Here is a 22631-nt window from a genome sequence, read left to right as displayed (position 1 = left end):
AAATACTGGAAATATTGGAACAAACACAAAGAATGCTGGAGAAACTCAGCAGGAGTGGCAGCATCTGAGGAGAGACACAGTAAATATTTCCAGTATGGTCTGAATCAAATGTGTTGCTGGAAAAGCGCAGCAGGTCAGGCAGCATCAAAGGAGCAGGAGAATCGACGTTTCGGGCATAAGCCCTTCTTCATTCCTGCTCCTTTGATGCTGCCTGACCTGCTGCGCTTTTCCAGCAATACATTTTTAAGCTCTGATCTCCAGCATCTGTAGTTGTCACTTTCTCCTGGTCTGAATCAAAGAAGACTCGTCTGTGTTTGATTCCAGCCTCGGGCGACTGTCTGCATGGAGTTTGCACGGGGTGCTCTGGTTTCCTCTCACAATCAAAAGATGCGCAGATTAGGTGAATTGGCCATGCTAAACTGCCCATAATGTTCAGGGATGTGTTGACAAGTGCATTGGTCAGGGATAAACATAAAGTAAGAAGGTGGGGGATTGGGACGGCCTGACAGTGATACACACAGACTGACAGTGACACAGACCGAGAATGATACACACAGACCAAGAATGACACACACAAACTGACAGTGATACACACAGACTGACCGTGACACAGACCGAGAATGATACACACAGACCTAGAATGACACACACAAACTGACAGTGATACACACAGACTGACAGTGACACACACAGACTGACAGTGACACAGACGGAGAATGATACACACAGACCAAGAATGACACACACAAACTGACAGTGACACAGACCGAGAATGACACACACAAACTGACAGTGACACATACAGATTGACAGTGACAATGTGGACACATGCCAGCGCCACTTCCTGGTTTCCCCCAGCCGCCAGCCCCGCGCATGCGCCCTTCTCCAGACCGGGGAAGGCGGGCGCATGCGCGGTGCGGGCCCGTGCCAGCCACACGGGGCTTGGGTTTTAATGTGGACGGCCGGAGAGTCCAGGAGAGGCGAACTCTGAAGGAGAAAGTGGACGAGGCGGGAACAGGAGGGGACGGGAGTTCGCCTTCGCACCCTTACAACATGGAGGAGAAATTCGCCGAGATCGACGCTCAGAGCCGCTGGTCTCAGTCGTATTTGGTAAGTTTGTCAAAGTTGTGATTGCCCACTCTGTCCGGAATATTTATCTGAATCAATAGACAATAAAGACGGCGAGGATACGCGCTGAAGGCCGCTAGTCAATCGGCCGTCTCCCGGTTTTTGCTAACGGAAACCAGGCCTGCGAGCGCGAGGTCAACGGCGGAGTGCGCCTGCGTCCAGTTAAAGGTCTTTTTGTGCTGCCGATGGTTAGTCGCTTGGTGCTTCTTATTAAAGGCCATGTTCACCCTCCTGTTGCAACTTGGAACTTCACACATGGGTCGCTGCGAAACCAAACCGCACAGTGCAGCAGCGTAAGCACAACAAGGGGGGGGGGGAAAAAACTCCGTGTGTTGCATTTACTTTGCCAGTCTCTCTCTCTCTGCCGAACTGACAGTCATTTGGTGATTTCCTTTTCTCGTTTCCGACTAATCCTTCGCAAGCATTTCGCTCAGAACCAGCTCCACAATTTCACATGCGGATGGTGGTCACTTGTGTGCTACGTTCTTCCTTAGGCAAGTTGTCCCCAGCTGTTTAGATTGCAGGGCACTCGCACGCAATGTGCTGGCTCGCTCTACTGGCGAAATTGCATTTTACTAGACGGCTGGAGAGTCTTTGGAGCTCCTCGTCCATAGAGAATTGTGGGACCAGTGTGTATTTAAAGGCTGAGATGGGTAGGTTCTTGATCAGTAGTGGAGTCAAGGGCTAAGTGCAGGAAAGTGGACGTGAGGTGTGTTGAATCAGCCATGATTCAGTTGAGGGGTTTCTTATAGTGGATTAGTGGTGCTGGAAGAGCACAGCAGTTCAGGCAGCATCCAACGAGCAGCGAAATCGACGTTTCGGGCAAAAGCCCTTCATCAGGAATCCGGTTTCTTACAGTGTTAAGGAAAACTTATGGCAGGTTTGGCCGAGTTTCCTCAGTTGGATTGCAGCTGACTTTTCACGGATTCTACTGTTAAATTTGTTTTGTGAAACTCGGCGGATTTCAGTTGTTACACTGGGACATTGTGCTGCCATGACCTAGTTTTGTAATGAGAAATTTTGTAAGATGATAGGATGCTGCCTTCATGAGTTTAAGCCAAAATCTCTTAAAGGTGAAAAACTAGATGGAGGTTTGAAATAAAAATAGAAAATGCTGGAGAAGCTCACCTGTCACATCTGCTGAGTTTCACTAGCACATTCTATTTTTATTTAATGTTCTTAAAAGCCATGGTTATACTGATACATTTTTAGATTCTGCTATTATATTTAGAATACTAGATATGTTTCTCTCTCTGTTTCACAGAATTACAGAATTATAGACCTTGGTAAGAATGATCTTCAATATAAATGCATGCTTAGGTTTGTGGATACTGGGCTCCTCCAATCCAATAATCAGCATTGTTGTGAATGTAAACTGAAAGAACTGTGGATACTTAAATCAGAAACAAAAGCAGAAGTAGCTGGGAAATCTCAGCAGATATAGTAGCATCTGAGGGAGGGTCACCGGACCAGAAACATTAACTTTGATTTCTCTTCACAGATGCTGCCAAACCTGCTGAGCTTTTCCAGCAATTTCTGTTTTTGTTATTGTGAATGTGCTGTGTTTTGAGAACGGGAGAGAATAATTGAGGATTAGTAAACAGAGAGCCAACACCTTTTCAGAGTACTGATGTGCCCTGAGGGCCCTAACATGTTGCAACACTCCAACATTACCCATTGGCAATTTCACCAAACTGTGGGAATCCAGTTCCTTCTTTGGTCACACCCTTAGATCCTGTTCAGTGTTGCAGACTCCATCACCCTTCACGTTCATGTTACTTCAGGGATTGTCTACCCCAGCTGCTGACTAATTAACTCACTTTCTAAGCATCTTCCTTCCTTCAGCTATACATCTGAGGAGGACCGCAGAAAGCTAAAGATTGGAGAGATCTGGGAGTCCTTATCAGTGAATCATGAAAAGCTGGTATCCAAGCTTGGTGGTAATTAGGAAGGCAAATGGAATGTTGATTTGTATTTCAATGGGAATGAAGTATCAAAGTAGGGTGATTTTGCTAAAACCTTACAAGGTATTAGTCAGGGCACAGCTAGAATACTGAAAGTAGTTTTGGTCCTTTTATCTAAAGGAAGATGTAATGGTATTGGGAGGCAGTCCAGACAAGATTTACTTGGCTGATATCTGGTATGGAGGGACTATATTATGAGGAGAGGTTGAGTAGTTGGCCCTGTGCTTGTTGGAATATAGAAGAATGAAAGGTGACCTAATTGAAACATAGATTCTGAGAGAACTTCACAGGTAGATGTAGAAAGATTGTTTCTCTTTGTGGCAGTATCTAGGACCAGAGGACATAATCTTAGAATAAGGGATCGAATATTTAAGACAGAGGTGGGGAGGAACTTCTTCTGAGGATTGTGAATCTGTAGAATTCTTTACTGCAGAAGACAGTTTAGGATAGGTTGTTGAATGTATTCAGGGCTGTGAAAGACAGATTTTTAAAAAATAAGTGGGCCATGGCAAAAAGGCAGGAAAGCGGAGTTGATTGTTCAACTAGTGATGATTTCATTGTTAAATTAGCGATGATTTCATTGAATGTTGAAACATGGGCTTAAAAGACAGGAAGAATAGTATTGCCTCCCAATTTGTCATGCAACACTCTAAGTCAAACAGAGTTCTGACTGGGATAATGCTGTTTCTGAGCTAGAGCACACATCCGCATCAAAATACATGAAGTTCAATAAAAAGACCAAATGAGTAAACAAGAAAATAAGGTAGCTTGCCAGCTTTATCGACATAACAAGGTCAGGTAAAATCTTTCTGAACCCTTTGCAGTAGTACCAAACTGTAGTTTTCTGTTATCCCATTGCCTGTTTATCGAACACATATCCCCTGACTTAACAAATCTCAGAAAAGAACCAGTGAAACTGATACTTCCATGTCATCCTCTGCATTCCACAATAAGAAAGAAATACATTTATACCGTGCTTTTCATAACGACTGGTTGCCTCTGTGCCAAACAGCCAGTGAGGTAGTTTTGAAGGGCAGTCACTGTTTTATTCTAAGCAACAATGCATACACAGCAAGCTCCCATTTTAAAAAAAAATGCTGCAGCAATGTGATAATTAGATAATCTGTATTTGTGTTTGAGGGACAGATAATAGCCAGGGGCTGTAAGTAATGTCCGCTATTTCAAATAGTGCTTTCGGGTCTCTTGCAGTTACTCAAAAGCTGATTGGGTCTGGGTTTAATATGTCTGAAAGACAGCATCTCTAACAATACAGCACTCCCTCAGTACTACGTTGGAATATCAACTTAGTTCATTTTTATGCTCGAGCTTTGGGTGAGTCTTGAATCCAGAACTTTGTGACTGACGTAGTGTTATCAACTGAACCATATTGTTGAAATGCCGCAAAAATAAGTGTAAATCGACTAATTCCTTGTACTTTGTGCTGCAATGTGCAATATCAATTTTGTAGTAATGAGAATAGGGACTTAATTTTTAAAAGACTCTTGTGGGACTTGGGTGTTGCTGGCAGGCATTTATTGCCCATCCCTTGTTGTCATTGAGAAGGTGGTGGTGAGCTGCTTTCCTGAACCACTGCTGTCCATTTGTTAATCTCTAATTATTTGATTGCTTAATCAGATTATGGCTTGTTGTGTGTTACAGAGACATGGTTACAGGGTGACCTGAACTGGATGCTCAGTATTCAAGGATGTTTAATGTTTTAGAAAAACCAGCAAAGGAAAAAGCTGGTAAAGGAAGGAGGTTAGTGTGGTAGTGAAGCATGATATAGGTTGTGAAATGGAATCGGTTTGGCTAGAAGTAAGAGATAGCAAATAAAAAGTCACAGATGGGAGTTCACCTGTAGTCCCAGAAGAGATGTCTCCGTATAGGACAAAGTATAAATCAGGAAAGAATGATGAGCACCACAACTGTTCTGGGTGATTTTAATCAGCTTATTGACTAGACAAATGGGTATTTCTGGGTGACGTGTAAGACAGATTTGTAGAATGGTTCTTGGAGCAGAAACAATCCCTGATACATTTTGAGCTGTTTCCTGATTGTATGAGGGAGAATTAATGAATTCTGTAGTTAAGGGATAGTGATCGCAATATGGTAGAATTTGAAATTCAGTTTGCAGAGAGTAACTTTGGTTTGAAACTAATATGGTCAATTTTAAACAAGGGTAATTATAGAGGTATGGAGAAAGAATTGCCAAAATTTGGCTGGGAAAATGGATTATGACAAGGTCAGTTGATGAGTGATGTCATATATTTAAGTGGATATTTCATAATGCTGAGCAAATAGGACTTGACGAAATGCACCCATTGAGTTGTTGTTTGAGGGCTCCCTAGGACTTGAGTGCAAAAGTCCCAAGTGCAAGACATAGATGCCTCTATGTCCTTTGCAATGTGTACGCTACTGGGAAGACCAGCTGTCCATCCCTGTGTGTCCTGCTATTGAACCATGTAATTCATCTGGTACTGGTATATCATTGTGGTGTTAGGAAGTGAGTTCTGGCATTTTCATCTACCCACAGTAAAGAGACAATAGAATAGTTCCAATTCAGGATGTTGTGTGGCTTGAATGTTGTTAGTGTTCCCTTCTATCATCTGTCCTTGTTCAGCAAGGTGGTGGAGGTCAGAGGTGTGAAAGGTGCTGTCAAAGGAACCATGACAAGTTGCTGCACTGGGTCTTGTACATGAGGCAGGGTCACTTGAACCGAAACATTCACTCTGCTTTCTCTCCACGCATGTTGCCAGACCTGCTGAGCTTGTCTAGAGATAAAAACTTGCAAATGCTAGAGTCCTCGAGCCATCTGCTGAGCTTTCCTAGCAATTTATATTTTTGTTTGTGATTTACAGCATCTGCAGTTCTTTCAGGTTTTAGTTTGTACATATTAAACACTGACATTGGAGGTATTAAATGTTTGAATTAGTGAATAGGGTGTTGATAGTGATTTTTTTTTAAAGAGTTGGTTGTGTTATCGTAACCACTCTCATCTAGGCTAGTAGAGAGTATACCATCACACCCCAACTTGTGCCTTTTGATATGCACAGGCTTTGGGGGGGGGTCAAAATGATTCCCAGACTCTGACTTGCTGTTGAAGGTAAGTATTCATGTGACTGTATGATAGGGTCAGAGTAAGGACGTTTGCTAATTGCATATTTTTGAACACCATTCACAACTTCACAATACGGAAGCAATTCATGTCCAAATAGAATATTCAAGTTTAGGCTGACATAGAACATAGAAAAGTACAGCACAGAACAGGCCCTTCAGCCCGCAATGTTGTGCCGAGGATTATTTCTAAACTAAAATAAAGTAACCTAACGTGTGCTCCCCTCAATTCACTTCTGTCCATGTGCATGTCCAACAGTCACTTAAATGTCCCTCATGACTCTGCTTCCACCACCACTGCTGGCAATGCATTCCATGCATTCACAACTCTCTGCGTAAAGAACCGACCTCTGACGTTTCCTCTATACCTTCCTCCTAATATCTCAAAAAACAATGACCCTTTGTGAAAAGTCTCTGGCTATTGACTTTATCCATGCCTCTCGTTACCTTGTATACCTCTATCAGGTCACCTCTTTTTCTCCTTCTTTCCAGAGAGAAAAGTCCAAGCTTAGTCAACCTCTCTTCGTAAGACAAGGCCTCCAGTCCAGGCACCATCCTGGTACACCTTCTTTGCATCCTCTCCAAAGCCTCTGTATTTTTCCTATAAAAGGGCAACCAGAACTAGACACAATCAATATTCATAGTGCGGTCCCACCAGAGTCTTGGAGAGCTGCAGCAAAACCTCGCGGCTCTTAAACCCAATCCTCCTGTTAATGAAAACCAAAACACCATATGCTTTCTTAACAACCCTTTCCATTTGGGTGGCAACTTTGAGGGGTCCATGCACTTGAACACCCAGATCCCTCTGTTCCTCCACACTGCCAAGAGATCTTTCTTTAATTCTATATATTCAGCATTTGAGTTTGACTTTCCAAGCTCATCACTTCGCATTTATCCAGGTTGAACTCCATCTGCTATTTCTCAGCTCAGCTCTGTATCCTGTGTATGTCGCGCTGCAGCCTGCAATAGCCCTCGATACTATCAACGGCACCTCCAACCTTTGTGTCATCTGCAAATTTACTAACCCACCCCTCAAAGTCCTCGTTCAAGTCATTTATAAAAACTACAAAGAACAGAGACTCAAGAACAGAGCCCTGCAGAGCACCACTCACCACTGACCTCCAGGGAGAATACTTTGCATCTACAACCACTCTCTGCCTTCTGTCAGCCAACCAATTCTGAATCCAGATAGTCAAATCTCCCTGTATCCCGTACCTCCTGACTTTATGAATGAGCCTACCATGGGGAACCTTTTCAAATGCCTTGCTGAAGTCCATATACACCACATCCACTGCCTGACCTTTGTCGACCTGTCTCGTCACCTCCACAAAGAACTCAATAAGATTTTTGTGAGGCATGACCTGCCCCTCACAGTCATTCTGACAGCCTTTAATCACACTGTGCTTTGCCAAATAGTCATAAATCCTATCCCTCAATTCTTTCCAAAACCTTGCTGACCACAGACATAAGACTGACTGACTGATCTGTAATTGCCAGGGGTTTCCCTATTCCCCTTATTGAAAAGAGGAACAACATTCGCCTCCCTCCAATCCTCCAGTAAAACTCCCGTGGTGAGTGAGGAAGCAAAGATTTTCGCCAGTGGCTTAGCAACCTCATTTCTCGCTTAGCAACCTCCGTTCTCATTCACATCAGGGTCCCTTTCAATAGTGAAAACCGAAGCAAAAAACTCATTTAGAGCTTCCCCTATCTGCTCAGACACCATGCACAAGTTCCCTCCGCTGTCCCTGATTGGCCCTAACTTCTCCCTGATCATTCTCTTATTCCTCACGAATGAGTAAAATGCCTTTGGGTTCTCCCTAATCCTTCCTGCCAAGCCATTTTCGTGCCGCCTCCTGGCTTTTCTCAGTCCACTTCTGAGCTCCTTTCTCGTAAATCTGTAAAGTTGTGCTAGATCCTTGCCGCCTCCACCTTACATAAGCTGCCATCTTTCTTTTGACGAGAAGCACCTCTGTTCTCGTCATCCAAGGCTCCTTAAATCTTACCCCTTCTTGCCTGTCTCAGAGGAACAAATTTGTGCATCACTCACAACAACTGCTCCTTAAATAGTCTCCACATGTCTGTTGTACCCTTTCTGTGGAACAATTGCTCCCAGTCTGTACTTCCCAACTCCTGTCTGATAGCATCATAATTTCCTTTTCCCTAATTAAATATCTTCCCTCGGTAACTGCTTCTTTCCCTCTCCAAAGCTATGGTAAATGTGAGGCAGTTGTGGTCACTGTCACCAAAGTGTTCTCCCACAGCGAGATCCGACACCTGTCCTGTCTCATTGCTGAGCACCAAATCCGAAATGGCCTCTTCCCCTCGTTCGGCCTGTCCACTTACTGAGTAAAGAAGCCCTCCTGAACACACCTGACATAAATGGCTCCATCCAAACCATCTCCATTAAGGAGGTTCCAGTCAATATTGGGAATGTTGAAGTCACCCAGAACAACAACCCTGCTACACTTGCATTTTTCCAAAATCTGCCGGCCTACGAGTTCTTTGGTCTCCCTACTGCTATTAGGGAGTCTGTAGAAATCCCCCAATGAGGTGGCTGTTCCCTTACTGTTCCTAACTTCCATCCATACTGACTCAGTAGACAAACCTTCTTCAACAACCTTCATTTCTGTAGCTGTGATGCAATCTCTGATTAGCAGTGCTACACCCCATCCTCTCTTTCCACCCTCCCTGTTCTTTTTAAATGTTCTAAGCCCTGGAACATCTAGCAACCATTCCTGCTCCTGTGAAACTCACATCTCAGTTATGGCCACAACATCGTAGTCCCAAGTATTGATCCATGCTCGAAGTTCATCATTCTGATTTCTGACACTCTTGCATTAAAGTAGACACACTTTAAACGATCCTTTTGTGACATAGAGTTATAGAGATGTATAGCATGGAGATAGACCCTTTGGTCCAACCCGTCCATGCCAACCAGATATCCCAACCCAATCTAGTCCCACGTGCCAGCACTCGGCCCATATCCCTCCAAAACCTTTCCATTCATATACCGATCCAAATGCCTTTTTAAATGTTGCAATTGTACCAGCCTCCACCACATCCTCTGGCAGCTCATCCCATACACGCACCACCCTCTGCATGAAAAAGTTGCTCCTTAGGTCTCTTTTATATCTTTCCCCTCTCCCTAAACCTCTAGTTCTGGACTCCCCGACCACAGGGAAAAGACTTTGCCTATTTATCCTATCCACTTCCCTCATAATTTTATAAACCTCTATAAGGTCACCCCTCAGCCTCCGACGCTCCAGGGATAACAGCCCCAGCCTGTTCAGCTTCTCGCTACAGCTCAAATCCTCCAACCCTGGCAACATCCTTGTAAATCTTTTCTGAACCCTTTCAAGTTTCGCAACATCTTTCCGATAGGAGGGAGACCAGAATTGCACGCAGTATTCCAACAGTGGCCTAACCAATGTCCTGTACAGCCGCAACATGACCTCCCAACTCCTGTACTCAATACTCTGACCAATAAAGGAAAGCATACCAAACGCCTTCACTATACTATCTCCCTGTGACTCCACTTTCAAGGAGCTCTGAATCTGCACTCCAAGGTCTCTTTGTTCAGCAACACTCCCTAGGACCTTACCATTAAGTATATAAGTCCTGCTAAGATTTGCTTTCTCAAAATGGAGCACCTCGCATTTATCTGAATTAAACTCCATCTGCCACTTCTCAGCCCATTGGCCCAATTCACAAGACATAGGCATTAGCCATTTTCATTAAGAAACACATTAACGATCCTCGTGATTGAATGGTGTTGCCATTGCCATTACCCTATTATCAACATCCTGGGGCTCGGAAGCTGAGGTGAACTCACTATATTACTAATTTGGCTACAGGAGCAAATTAGGATTGGAGACTACAGATTTTGCAGCAAACTGCTCACCACCTGGCTCCCTAAAACTTCTACCATCTACAAGTGAGTGTATTGGAATACTCCCCAAATTCCTGGATGTGTACAGCTCCAATAATACTCAACACATTTGATATCATCATCCAGGACAAAACATCACAACCACATTTTCAGCCTTTGTTACTGCACAGTATCAGCAGTGTGTACTATCTACAAGATGCACTATCGTAATTCACCTAGGTTTCTCAGCACCTTCCAAACTCATGACCATTGCCATTGAGAAGCCTGTCTTATCAGGAGAGATTGAGCTGTTTAGGCTGATATTTGTTAGATTTTAGAAGGATGAGAGGAGATATAGTTGAGATATACAAAATGCTAAAGAGGATTGACAAAGCAGATGGGGTGTGAATGGACAGCAGTGCTTCAAGGCAACTTGAAACCAACTTCTCAAGGGCAACTAGGGAAAAGAAATAAATGCTGGCCCACCCAGTGACACACACATTCTGTGGGGGTGAAAAAAAGACTTAATTTGAAAGAGTGATTTTTAAAAAAAAAAAAATATCTTGGGCAAACCCTGTCAGGTGGTTGGTGCTTGTGGTGGATGGTATGATTGGCACCGCATCCACAAACAATCAAGTGAGTTGCGTTGTCCTGGATGGTATTAAGCTTCTTGATTGTTGTAGGAGCTGAACTTGGAGTCATAGAGATGTACAGCATGGAAGCAGACCCTTTAGTCGAAGTCATTCTAGCCAACCGGTTGCCTGCATTTGGTCCATATCCCTCTGAACCCTTCCTATTCATGTACCCATCCAGATGCCTTTTAAATGTTGTAATTGTACTAGTCTCCTCCACTCCCTCTAGCTGCTCATATCCTCATTGCACCACCCTGTTTGTGAAAAAGTTGCCCCTCAGGACCCTTTTAAATCTTTCCTCTCTCACCATAAGTCTATGCCTTCTAGTCCCCACCCTGGAGAAAAGATCTTGTCTGTTCATCCTATCCATTCCCATTGTGATTTTATAAACCTATAAAAGGTCACCCCTCTGCCTGTGACACTTCAGGGAAAATAGCCTCTGCCTATTCAGCGTCTCCCTCTATCTCAAAGCCTCCAACCTTGTCAACATCCTTAAATCTTTTCTGAACCCTTTCCAGTCTCGTAACATCCTTCCTGTTGTAGGGAGACCGGAATTGCACACAGTATTCCAAAAGTGGCCTAACTATGTCCGTACAGCTGCAGCATGGCCTCCTGACTCATGTACTCCATGCTCTGACCAATAAAGGAAAGCATATGAAATATCACCTTCATCATACTATCTACCTGAGACCCCATTTTCAAGGAATTATGATCCTACACTCAAAGGTGTCTTTGTTCAGCAACACTCCCCAGGACGTTACCAGTAAGTGTACAAGTTCTGCCCTGATTTGCCCTTGCAAAGTGCAGCACCTCACATATACCTAAATTAACCTCAATCTGCCACTCCTTGACCCATCAATCCATCTGATCAAGATCTCAATGTTCTGTGAGGTAACCTTCTTTGCTGTTCACTACACCTTCAGTTTTGGAGTCATCTGCATATTTATTAGCCATACCTCCAGGTTCACATTCAAATCACTTATATAAATGATGAAAAGTAGTGGATCCAGCACCGCTGCTTGTCGTACACCACTCATCACAGGCCTGCAATCTGAAAAGCGACCCTTCACCACCATCTGTCGTCTTCCTTTGAGCCAGTTCTGTATCCAAATCCCTGTCTTCTGTGTGATCTTATCCACGCAAGTGGGGGGAATTCTATTGCGCTCTAAACTTGTGCCTTGCAGATGGTGGACAGGCTAATAAAAGCAAAGTACTGCAGATGCTGGAGATCTGAAGTAAAAACATCATGCTTGAGAAACTCAACATTTAAAACAGATTAATTGCTAATGGTGCATATATTGAAACTGCAGAGCATTGTGAACTTTTTTTAACAGGTTCTTATAAATCACGTGACTGGTGATAACTGTATCTTGCTGTAACTCCTGCTGGGGTCCTCTGTGAAGAGGGAAACAGTTAACTTTATATGTCCAGTATGACTCTACTTTAGAATCTTCTGGGCTGAATGTGAATGCTTTCTATCTCCACAGAGACTGCCAGATCTGCAGAGTTTCTCCAGTATTTTGTTTTTACTTCAGATAGTGGGCAGGGTTTTGAGGAATGAGGTGAGTTACTTGCTGCAGGATTCCTAACCTATGACCTGTTTTTGTAGACACACTTTTCATATGGTTGCTCCATCTCAGTTTTTGGTAACTTCCAAGATTTTGAAAGCGTGGTATTCGGTGGTGATAATGCACATTGAATGTCAAGGGATGATGGGTAAATTCTCTCTGGAGATGGTATTTGTGTGGTGTGAAAGTTACTTGCCAGCTCAAACTTGGATATTGGCCAGGTTTATCTGCATTTGGGCATGGACTGCTTCAGTATCTGAAGAGTCAGGTTTCACTCTGAACATAGGCAGTGTGTTTTCTTTTCATAAATAGCAGAGATCCACTGGCAGCTTGTTCTTAGGCTTCCTCCAACTCCGTTTGTTCTGAGGTTCTTTTCCAACTTTAGCTTATTTTTAGCAGGCTCCCTTCAAAATAGGAGAAAGTGAGGACTGCAGATGCTGGAGATCAGAGTGGAAGAGTGTGGTGCTGGAAAAGCACAGCAAGTCAGGCAGCATCCGTGGAGCAGGAGAATTGATGTTTCGGGCATAAGCCCTTTATCAGGCATGAGGCTTGTGGGCCGGAGGGGCTGGAGAGGAAAGGTAGCTGGGAAACTGATAGGTTGATCAAGAACAGGACCACTGGTCCTCTCCTTCCACCTCATCAACCTTTGGATACACCACATCATCCGCTGCCATTTCTGCCAGCTACAAACAGACCCCACCACCAGATATATATTTCCCTCCCCCACCCCACCTGCATTTCAGAGAGACCGTTCCCTCTGCGGCTCCCTTGTCAGGTCCAACACAGATAGACCTTGCCCAGCCATCGCAAGAAGAGCAAAACCTGCACCCCCCCCCCCCCCCCCACCTCCGTCTTAAGCCCCAAAGAATCATTCCATATCCAACAGAAATTTAACCTGTACTTCCACATGTCTGCTACTGCATCCATTGCAACCGATGTGGTCCCCTCTACATCGGGGAGACAGGACACCAACTTACGGATTGTTTCAGAGAACATCTCTGGAACACCCACACTAACCAACCCCACCGCCTGTGGCTGAACACTTTAACTCCCACTCCTATTCTGCCAAGGACTTCGCCAAACCCTAACCACCCGAAGTCTCGAGGAAGAACGCCTCATCTTCCCCCTTAGGACCCTCCAGCCACACAGGATCAATATGGATTTCATCAGTGTCCCCATTTCCCCTCCCTCCCACCCTCCCTCCCACCTTATCCCAGTCACAGTCTCCCAAATTGGCACTTCCTCTTGAACCTGTTCATCTTCCTTACTTAGCTGTTCCACCCTCCTCTCTGACCTATGACTTTCAGCCCCACCTTCCTCTACCTATCACTTTTCCAGCTATATTCACCCCAACTCTCCTCTTCCCCCCCCGACCCCCACGAAAACATTCCTGATGAAGGGCTTATCCCTGAAACAGTCGATTTGGCTGCGACCTGACAGTCTACGCTTTTCCAGCACCACAGTCTTTGCTCAAAATAACATGGATAAGATAAGCACTGTCCAAGTTAAGAAAAAAACGACACCAACAGCAGTTTCAGCAAAATGTAATCATCACCAGTCATGTGATTTTTAGGTGACCTTTTTAAAAATTAAATGTTCACCATGCTGTGTAGTCCCACTATATTCTCCCTTAGCACCTGACCTGTTTTAAATGAATTAGGTTCATCCCCTTAAGTTGTTTTTAAGTTCTTTTGAAGTTCTGTCAGCTTGCCCTCTTTGGTTCCCTGAAAAGACATGAAAAATACACTGTTAACGTACAGTGAAATTTCAGTGGCCTCTTTTAAAGAAATCATTCCAGGTATATTTACAAAATTTGGCATATATTATTTCTTCCATAATCCTTCAAACTCAATTCTTCGAGCTATTAAATATATAGCCTATGATGAGATCAGGGCACAGAAAACTCATCAATCATTACAAGTGGGAAATTCCAGTTGATGATTGATATAAGTAGTACACCAATTGTGGGTAGGTGATCGCCCCCACAGAAGTATTTTAAGAGTATTAATTGCTTAAATTAAGTGTTAGGCTAAGTGGTACTTGCTGGATACTTGTGTCAAACACTTCAAAATTGTGCCCTCTGGTTTTCAAGCCATTCTCCCTATTCATTGTTTCCAAACTCCTCAAGATTTTGACTCTGTTCCATCTTTCCTCGTAATGAAGTGCCTCAATCCTAGAACTGTTCTTGTCAACCTTTCCTCTACTTTCAGTGCAGTCACATGCTTCTTATAGTGTGGCACCCAAAACTGTACCCAGTACTCCAGCTGAGGTCTAACCAATATCTAAGATCATCATAACTGCTTTTCTATTCTTTACTACTATAAGTAAAGCATAGGACACTGTATGCTTTATTAACAGCCCCTCATACTACCTTTAATGAGTTATGTACATGTACTTCCAGGTTGCTCAGCTCTTGCAAACCCTTTAGAATAGTATTGCATAACGTTTGTCCATGTTCTTCTTCAAAGTGCATAACCTTTCGCTTTTCCACATTGAACTTCATCTGCAACCCATTTTCCCAGTACACCAACATGCGAATGCCCTTTTGAAGGTCTGCACTGACCTCCTCACAAATTACAATATTCTGAGTTTAATGTTAACTGCAAACTTGTAAATTGTCCCTCATGTGCCAAGATCTTTGTCATTTGTATATATCAAGAAAAATGAAGGTTTGTCTTCACCGTGGGTGGCATGGTGGCTCAGTAGTTAGCACTGCTGCCTCACAGCGCCGGAGACCCAGGTTCAATTCCCGCCTCAGGCGACTGACTGTGTGGAGTTTGCACGTTCTCCCCGTGTCTGCGTGGGTTTCCTCCGGGTGCTCCGGTTTCCTCCCACAGTCCAAAGATGTGCAGGTCAGGTGAATTGGCCATGCTAAATTGCCCGTAGTGTTAGATAAGGGGTAAATGTAGTGGTATGGGTTGGTTGCGCTTCGGCGGGTCAGTGTGGACTTGTTGGGCCGAATGTAATGTAATCTAATCTAATCCCAATACTGACCCCAAGAGACTTCCATTCCAAACCTTCCTCCAGCAACCCAAAACATACCCATTCACCATTGCACTGTGTTTTGTAACTCAATTTTGTATCCATGTTGATACTAACCCTTTTCATTATGCTTATGAGTTTGCTTACAAATCTTTTGTCTTCGGTCATTATCAAATCCATTTTGGAAGTCCATATACACCACAGCTAAGTCTTTTCCCTCATCAACCTTCTCCATTAGCTCTTCAAAATACTTTATGATAAACATGATTTACCCTTAACATATCCATGCTGACTCTTTCAAACTTATGAATTCTATGCTGAATAATTGTTCCCATACATTTTTCCACAAGCGAATTCAAACTGACTGGTCTGTAATTGCTGACTTGATGTGTACAACACTTTGTGAGCAAGGGCATAACATTTGGAATTCTTTAAACCTCTGGCACCACCCCCAAATGCAGGATGAAAGTACTTTTTAGAAATCGGGATGCCACAACAGATGATAGGGGTTGGACAACAGGAGGTGAATGAACCACAGGAATGCCTGGGGAACAGTCACAAAGTGATTCAGGTGTGAATCAAAATATCCTTGTGATGAACTGCCTACGGTGGAACAGCAATCTCTTAAGTGAAGTATGACACACAGAATTTGGACGCTGAAGGTGACAATGATCAGAATGTAGAAATTTTACCAGTCATAGAAGCTTTAGGCCAGTGATAAATGCATTAGTTGCTGACTCAATTAATGGCATTGTATTCAATCAAAGTTGCTCTTCAGTGTGCAGAACAGATTGGCTGAAATGGTACATAGGTTCATTTTAGTAGGGAGGCGTGAAGTAAGGGCACAACATAAGGGTTTTACTTGGGGCAACAACACATTACAATGATTTTTCAAAAATGGCAATTCAGTGCAAAATAATGAGCCACTTTATTAATGCTTATGTCTCTTGTGATTATATTTTATGTAAACTAAGCCTTATCATAAAAAAGGCACAGCAGGTATTTTTGAAAGAGCCATGAATCTGCAGTGGAATCCATCAGGGCAATATTACATAATCTTCATCTGCAGAGGTATGTAGTAATATCTCTGAACTGGAAAATAATTTTAGGACTTGCATAAAAGGTTGTATGCATGTTGGTTAAACATTCAGTTTTACAGAACCTAAATCATATCTTGGTCGCATCCTATCCAGAATTAATTTATACTAACTTCAGGAAAAATGTACTTGCTTTGGAAAGGGAAACTGCAGATTTACAAGAATGATTCGAGGGTGTGAAATTTTAAGTTGAGAATAATTTGTGTAAACTTGGTTTGTGTTTTGAGGTTTGAGAGGTGATATGATTGAAGTATTTACAAGTGTCAAATGTTTTTTTTCTTGACCATCCATCATTGGACTTGAGAAAGTGGAGATGTACTACTTTCCTGAACTGCAGCAGTTCATTGTGGTATAGGTACATTCAGAGCTATTAAGAAATAGATTCTAGGATTCTGTGACAAAACGAATGAGCTATACAGGTCTACCACCACGTTCGCGAAGTCTGTTTCTATTACCCATGGCTTACCTCAGCCCGAACATATTACATGGAATATTCCAGAACCAAGGGGATCCCGGGGAGGTGACTTTCCCAATTAATGAATGGGTTCGCTAATTTCCACAGTTTCAGGCTGGGAACATATTCCTTGTGGGTGTGGGAGGCTACTGTATTTTGAAGTCAGAATGATGTGTAACTGGGAGGGGATTGTGTTGTTTATCCACGTGTCTGTGCTCCTGGCCTTCTAGGTGGCAAAGTTTGGAGGCTTGCAAAGTGCTTATACCAGCATCTTGCATGGAAAAACTCTCCGGCATAGTATTCTAGAATAAGAGGGAATAATCTTTAAAATTCAAGTTTGGTCAATCATTTGAGTGAAATTTGAAAGCACTGTTTCATACAAGCACAATGACCGTCTGTCTCCTGATTTGCACTATCAAATTAAACCAGTTTATCTTTGTTTGAGTGCTTTGTTTCTTGACTGAAATTGTGAAGCTTTGTAATTGGTTGACAGCTGTTTACAAATGCAGAATGGATAAAAGCATATTTTAGTTAAAAATGTAATGTACCTTAATTTTTGTCAATAACTGTTAAATGAAGGTTTTTCTTTCCTGACAGGAAATTCGGAATGATTCTCAAGATTTCCCATACAAAGTAGCTAAATATCCAGAAAACCGGGCTCGAAACAGATACAGAGATGTCAGCCCTTGTAAGTAGAATGTTGCAAGTATTGTGCTTTGTAAACTTTACATGTCTTGATCCATAGAAGTGACTACATATTGCTGTTTTCAGGTACTTTGGTGACATTAACAGTTGCACGAACATGTATATGAAATACCAGTCACTGTCTTCTGGTGCATGCACACAGTCAAAACTATCGGGAATAGATAATTGCTCTGGGACATAATTCATTTTCATTTCATAGCATTCTTTCTCTAAGTGAATTTTTAAAATGGAGGTTGCCTCTGTTTACTTGTTGGAATATAGTTGCATGGTTTTGCTGCTGGCAACATTTGTAGAACAGTGCAATTGCAGGGTGATGCTCCATGAGTGGGTTTGCAGTTTGTCTCTGAAGGTAGAATTTAAAATGGCAAAAGTTGATAGAAAGTCAAATGAAAAAGTAAATATTTTTAGAAATAGACAGTTGATTCTTTCTTCAAGCATCCTTGCCCCTAAAAGGATTTAAGATCCAGTTTAGTCTTCACTGTTTTACCATGAGCCAATTTTACTCTCTTAAAGAGCCTATTTAATCTGGCTACTGTTTGTACATAAAATACTACCATCACAATGCACTTAATATGAACAGTTTGTCTCATTACTGCTTGTGGGATATTCCTGTGCAGAGTTTAGCTGGTACTGTTGTTTGCTACCAGTGTTCATATTGATAATTCTAACTGGTTATGATCTTGCGCTGCCGAAAGCATTGTATAATGCAGTTTTGCTCTTTCGCCTGTATATACCTGACTCCATAGGTTCAAGTGTCACTGGCCTAAAGTAAGTGTCAGCTGACATTACTCCTGTGGGGATTGCATCCTCACCCTAGGTGATTTGAGTAAACATTTATTCAGCAGAAGTCAGTGGTTAACACTGTCACCGTTTGCATACTCCAGGATTGGGATATTACAAACAAGAACTAGTTTCTTTTGAACATGTTGGTTCTATGTATATTTGACAGTTATCTGCTAGTTGTAAATGTTTAACTGTTGCAATAAATGATGTTTTTGGTTAACAAATTAATTATCTTGGGAAAGGATCCTCAAGGGAATTGTTAAAATATCAGATGAATCCATCTTTCCTTGTAGTTGTAGTTAACTTTTATGTTTGATCTCTATAAATGTATAATTTATTAACTGACTCATACTTAAATTGAGTGACCCATGTGCATTTTTTTGATGCATAATGCAACCATGAAACTAGCAGATAGCCCAAATTAACACTGCATTCCTATCAACCTGTTTAACGTCACTGCTCATTGCCTCACACCCTAGCTAATTTCAAGCTGAAAATGTAAACTTTGGTATGAAATAACTCCAGAGGCCAGTATTCTGTCATCAAGTCACTCTTTATTTACACGTACGTTGAACTTGACACTAGGCTGGCTTCCTCAACCACCTCTGAGTAAACAGAGTTCTGACACGCCTGTTTGTAATCTGTCAGCCAGGGTTCCTTGATTGGACAGGTTAACAGCCCCAGTCAGGGAATATTCTGAGGTCCAACTGACTTACCTTCTTACAGTCACTATATCCCTCCCCCTCTAAGTCTGTTCTTTTAGCTTTTCATGGGGCAAATTTGTACCAGGTCTGGTTCATCTGCCCTGCCTCGGATACTGACAGCTTACCATGGTTCACCTTTTGCGTCTGGAGTGTTGCAGAAGAAATTCAGCCTGTTCAGTGGTAAAGGCGTTGAAGCTGCGCCATCTATGGTGTTTGTCTGAGATTGTAAAGTTTCTTCAATGCTAGATGAAGGGGGAGAGCCCACAGATACCGACATCCTTTCCAGTTGTTCTGGGGGGCTGGATAAGTTTTGCTGCTGCCCAGCTTTCAAATTTGCAGCTTTCATGTTGTCTACGTCTTTGTTCAGATAAGCCTCAATGAACTGAATTTTATATGTCACGGGACCTGACCTATGTTGACCAAGCCTCTTAGCCATGTAGGGCCATTCCCATGGTTTTGGCACCAAACTTTATCCCCTGAAGTAAACTCTCTCTATTGATTAGAGCCCTGTGTCCAACATCAGCATTCATGATGCCATTTTAACCCCTCTGCCAGGTCTTGGGAGATCAGATTAAAGCTGGTGCGGAGTCTCCTACCCATTTGCAACTCTGGAACTATCCCTGTGGGTGCATGAGGGATGGTCTGATAGTCAATTAGGAACTAGGCCAGTTTGGTATTGTGAAGCTGTAGGCTGTTTCATTGACCCTGCCTTCAAGTTTGGACTAGTGTTTTTGCCAGACTATTGGACGATAAATTATAAATGTATAATTTATTAACTGACTCATGTGGAGCTGTATGCTGAATACCATTTGACTTTAGGAAATACTTGAAATTCTCTGGCGAGTGATGACCCATTGTCTGTGTCCAACAGTTTTGGGAGTCTGTGTATTGTAAAAGATGCTCGCTGCTTTTCTATCATTGTCTCCATGTTTAATGAATAAACTCTGTAAATACCCCACTGCCTTGCGTGGGCGTCACAATGACTAAGAACGTTGAGCCCATGAATAGGCTGGCATAATTGACATGTAACTAAGTTCAGAGTTTACCCAGCAATTCCTGTGAATTTGCGGACCTGCTGATGGTAATTTTTGTGTAAGTTGGCGCTCTGGGAACTGCCCTACCAATATGGCTGTGTGCACTTCTAATCCTGGCCACCAGACATAACCTCTCGCCAATATCGTCAGTTTGGGTACACCTGGTGAAGTTTGGTCAGTATCTGACAGTGACATTTGCTCAGGAGAATCCTCTTGCTCCCTACAATAAAATGCCATTTCTGGTCAGAAATATTTTAATTCTGGTTGTTATGACCCCTTCTTTCCCTCCCATCACAAGCAGCTGTTTTAGTTTTGCCAGGACCAGAACATTTTGTGTCCACAGTCTGATGTTGTCAGCAGTGACTGGAAAGGTATCCAGAAAGTTAAAAACCTGAACAGATTCTTCCAGTGGTGCACCCACCAGCTGAAGGCGGCTTAAGGCATCTACATTTGCTACTTGGCTCCCAGATGGTATTCTGACCTGTAATTGTACGCACTTAGAATGAGAGCCCAATGCTGAATTCAACCTGGAGCTATGGGTGACACGGGCTTGTCGTCTTTGAGTTGGCCTAGCAGGAGTTTGTGGTCTGTTCCCATTACAAATTTATGTCTGTAAAGGTATTGGTGGAACTTTCTCACACCAAAGATGACCAAATCTCACTAGGGATCATAGTGTGCCAACAGCTCAGATGATAGTTGCTTCTTCGTTTCCCTAAAGGCTATGTCTTGGGTACGAGACCAATTCTAATGCTGCCCTTTTTTGTTTTCTCAATAGCACGTGTAAGTGTGCCATGATGGAGGCTAGGTTATGTATGAACTTTCTGTAACTATTCACCAATTTAAGGAAAGACCTAAAGCTCCAGTACAGACGTGGAGACCAGGGCTCCTTTGATCAACCTCACTTTCTCTTCCAATGGGTGTGATCAGGTCTTTCAACTCTGTAGCCCAAGCAGGTCACTTTTTTTTGCCTTTAAGGCATAAGCCTGCCTTTGAGAAATGTGTAAGGACTGTATCCAAGTTCACTAAGTGCTCCCCCTGGGTGGGGTGCTCTTCAGAGGGTTGGTGTTGACTCATTGGGCCAAATAGCCTGCTTCCACACTGTAGAGATTCTATGAAGAAAAATAACTCTTAAAGTTAATTGTTTGCAGAAACCTTAGTGGTTCAGTACAGATTTCATCTTAATGAAATTTTACTGCAAACAAAGATGTGAATAAAAATGAAATGCAATCTTCAGGCATTTTGGGTGTTTTATTACATAAACACCCAAAAAAACTGACTTATTTTGATCATGCATGTCTGTGAAGCGTTTATAATGGAAAAGTAGAATGTGTAATAAATTTAAATGTCAGATTTGCTTAGAATAAATCCTGCTGAATTCAATCTCTGTTTCAAAGTGTTTAGGGTAGGACTTTCTAAACAACAAGGTATTGGAGTTCTGAAAATCAGGCAAAATGAAAGCCTCCTTTTAATTTAGATAAATACAAGGTGTTGCATTTTGGGAAAGCAAATCTTAGCAGGGCTTATACACCTTAATGGTAAGGTCCTAGGGAGTGTTGCTGAACAAAGAGGCCTTGGAGTGCAGGTTCATAGCTCCTTGAAAGTGGAGTCGCAGGTAGATAGGATAGTGAAGAAGGCGTTTGGTATGCTTTCGTTTATTAGTCAGAGTATTGAGTACAGGAGTTAGGAGGTCATATTGTGGCTGTACAGGACATTGGTTAGGAGAAAGTGAGGACTGCAGATGCTGGAGATCAGAGTTTAAAAATGTGCTGCTGGAAAAGCACAGCAGGTCAGGCAGTGTCAAAGGAGCAGGAGAATCGAAGTTTCGGGCATAAGCCCTTCTTCAGGAATCTGGTTGGACATTGGTTAGGCCACTGTTGGAATATTGCGTGCAGTTCTGGTCTCCTTCCTATCAGAAGGATGTTGTGAAGCTTGAAAGGGTTCAGAAAAGATTTACAAGGATGTTGCCAGGGTTAGAGAATTTGAGCTATAGGGAGAGGCTGAATAGACTGGGGTTGTTTTCCCTGATGTGTCGGAGGCTGAGGGGCGACCTTAGAGGTTTATAAAATCACGAGGGGCATGGATAGGATAAATAGATAAAGTCTTTTCCTTGGAGTGGGAGATATCAGAACTAGAGGGTGAGGTTGCCCCTTAATTCGCTTTTATATCTTTCCCCTCTCACCCTAGGATAAATAGACAAAGTCTTTTCCCTGGGGTCGGGGAATCCAGAACTAGAGGGTATAGGCGTAGGGTGAGAGGGGAAAGATATAAAAGCGACTTAAGGGGCAACCTTTTCACGCAGAGGATGGTACGTGTATGGAATGAGCTGCCAGAGGATGTGGTGGAGGCTGGTACAGTTGCAACATTAAAAAGACATCTGGATGGGTATATGAATAGGAAGGGTTTGGAGAGATATGGGCTGAGTGCTGGCAAGTGGAACTAGATTGGGTTGGGATATTTGGTCGGCATGGACGAGTTGGACCAAAGGGTCTGTTTCTGTGCTGTACATCTCTAAGGCTCTGACTTTATTCTACATATGATGATGGACAGTCTGGCTGCTCTGAAATTGTGTACATTGCCTGTTTAACTCTTTAGATAAGC

General features: G+C 42.8%; 1 protein-coding gene across 2 annotated transcripts in view; it reads left to right on the top strand.

Annotated features, from left to right (window-relative positions):
* The first annotated feature begins 884 nt into the window (after positions 1-884).
* Positions 885-22631, top strand: part of LOC140476896 (tyrosine-protein phosphatase non-receptor type 2-like) — a 94908-nt gene continuing 73161 nt past the window's right edge. Inside the window, exons 1-2 of one of the 2 annotated variants that reach the window (XM_072569794.1) lie at positions 885-1110; positions 17405-17495. In XM_072569794.1, the coding sequence (XP_072425895.1) occupies positions 1054-1110; positions 17405-17495 (148 nt within the window). In that variant the 5' untranslated portion in view covers positions 885-1053. The remainder of the gene's footprint in view (positions 1111-17404; positions 17496-22631) is intronic. The other variant, XM_072569792.1, reaches the window with a different exon arrangement.

This window comes from Chiloscyllium punctatum, chromosome 5, assembly GCF_047496795.1.
Source record: "Chiloscyllium punctatum isolate Juve2018m chromosome 5, sChiPun1.3, whole genome shotgun sequence".
Classification (NCBI taxonomy): domain Eukaryota; kingdom Metazoa; phylum Chordata; class Chondrichthyes; order Orectolobiformes; family Hemiscylliidae; genus Chiloscyllium; species Chiloscyllium punctatum.
The sequence above is the reverse complement of the archived record's forward strand: the minus strand, read 5'-3'. Positions and strand labels throughout refer to the sequence as shown.